Raw genomic sequence first — 1,733 nt, 5'->3', positions numbered from 1 at the left:
AGGAGCTGTTCCAGCACGCGCGCAAGAGGGTCGTCGCCACCTACCAGGTGCGCGCAGCCCCCACCGCGCCCCTCCCCCTCCCCCTCGGGCCCCCTTTCCAGGGAGACCCTCCTGCCAGAGGGCGCCCGCCTGGGGGAGTCCCCTGACCAGGGTCCGGAGAATGTAGCTCCTTCAACAAACGCCACCAAAGGTCCTTTTCAAAGTGACCCAGAGTCACTTGGGGAACAGGCCTCTCCACCTTGCCTTTCCCAGCGCTGCTCGGGCCAGGCACTTATCTCCTACCTAAGGGGATCTCTCCCAGCAGCCTCTTGATTGTCTCTCCCCGCTGCTCCACCCTGCTCCTCTCTCCCTTTTCCACCCCGCAGAACATTGCTCTGTACGAGTGGCTGCCCAGCTTCCTGCAGCTAACGCCTTCAGAGTATAAAGGTGAGAGCCTTGGGGGGCTCGGGCTAGTTGTGGGGCAGAAACAAGCTCCCATGACCCAGCGCGTGCCCGTAATGGAAAGGTGTGGGAGCCTATTTCTTTGACGATGACCCCTCTCCCCAGGGTACCGCCCTTTCCAGGACCCCAGCATCTCCCCCGAGTTCCTGGCGGCCTCGGAGCAGTTTTTCTCCACCATGGTGCCCCCGGGAGTCTATATGAGGTGAGGAAGGGGCTGGTGGTGGGAGACAGCTCGCTGGCAGTGATCAGATACCCCTGGGGGGCCTCGAGTCTTTCACACGTCTCCAGTTTGAGAGGAAATTCAGAACTGTGTTCAGGATCCTGAAATAGGGCCCTGGGTTGGGGGCTAGGTTGTGGGTTCCATTGAGGCTAACCCTACCAGTGGGAGAAAGAGGAGGCTTTCTCCTCCTGAGTAAAGAGTTACAGTCTGGGAACCCACAGGGGCAGTTCCACCCTGTCCTACAGGGTCCTTAGGAGCCGGCATCCACTTGACAGCCCTGAGTTATGTCTGGTTTCTCCTAATGGTTGAACTTCGGCTGCTGAGAGCAGCGTTTCTGCAGCAGTGGGGTCACCTTCTCCACACCCTTCTACCCCACTGGGTGCGGACAGCAAGCTCCCTCCATCTTTGATCACACGTGCATTGCCAAACCCCTGCTGTGTCCCAAGTAGTTAAGCCTCAGTCCTGACCATCCCTTGGGCGTCTCTCACCCCACTCAGTCCCACTCTTGCCTGAGTCCCTTCACCGCCCCCTCGGTGTCTCCATTTCAGAAATGCCAGTTGTCACTTCCAGAAAGTCTGGAGCAAGGATTTTGACAACTCCACGGCTCTCAGGGTTTGCAACAGCTACTGGATTCGAGAGGTCAGCCTGGGGACAGGGACAGGGGCGGGAAGATGGGCCAAGGGCCTTGTCTACACAGGCTGGGGAAAGCAGTAACTGGTTGAGTGCTGGTGGGAGAGGAAAGGGAGGGAGTGAGCAGGAGAGAATGGGTTAGAGACCAGGACTGGCCAAGGGTCCTTCGTGTGGAGGTCACAGCAGTCGGGTGAGAGCCTGGGTGCTGAGAAGGCAGAGGGGCTGCGTTTTCTGGAGGGTCTCTAGCTAGGGCTTACCTGGAGGGTGGGTTTACTTCCAGAATCCCAACCTGGGCAGTGCCGAGGCGGTGAATCACCTGCTGCTGGGGATGGCCTCTCAGATCTCGGAGCTGGAGGACAGGATAGTGGTTGAAGACCTGAGGGGTGAGTACTGAGTCCCAAGGATTGGGGCCTGGAGACCCTTCTCAGTCCATCACCCGCAA

At 59.1% G+C, this 1,733-nt stretch overlaps 1 protein-coding gene across 1 annotated transcript in view; it reads left to right on the top strand.

Moving 5' to 3' along the window:
• Positions 1-1,733, top strand: part of LOC101654000 (dual oxidase 2) — a 19,347-nt gene that overhangs the window by 2,922 nt on the left and 14,692 nt on the right. The window contains exons 4-8 of the mRNA XM_004709492.1: positions 3-47; positions 366-426; positions 547-643; positions 1,210-1,300; positions 1,572-1,674. Of these exons, the coding sequence (XP_004709549.1) occupies positions 3-47; positions 366-426; positions 547-643; positions 1,210-1,300; positions 1,572-1,674 (397 nt within the window). The remainder of the gene's footprint in view (positions 1-2; positions 48-365; positions 427-546; positions 644-1,209; positions 1,301-1,571; positions 1,675-1,733) is intronic.

Source organism: Echinops telfairi, unplaced genomic scaffold (assembly GCF_000313985.2).
Source record: "Echinops telfairi isolate 266 unplaced genomic scaffold, ASM31398v2 ScPeMD7_8;HRSCAF=38, whole genome shotgun sequence".
Taxonomy (NCBI): Eukaryota; Metazoa; Chordata; class Mammalia; order Afrosoricida; family Tenrecidae; genus Echinops; species Echinops telfairi.
This window is presented reverse-complemented; position numbering and strand designations above follow the sequence as displayed.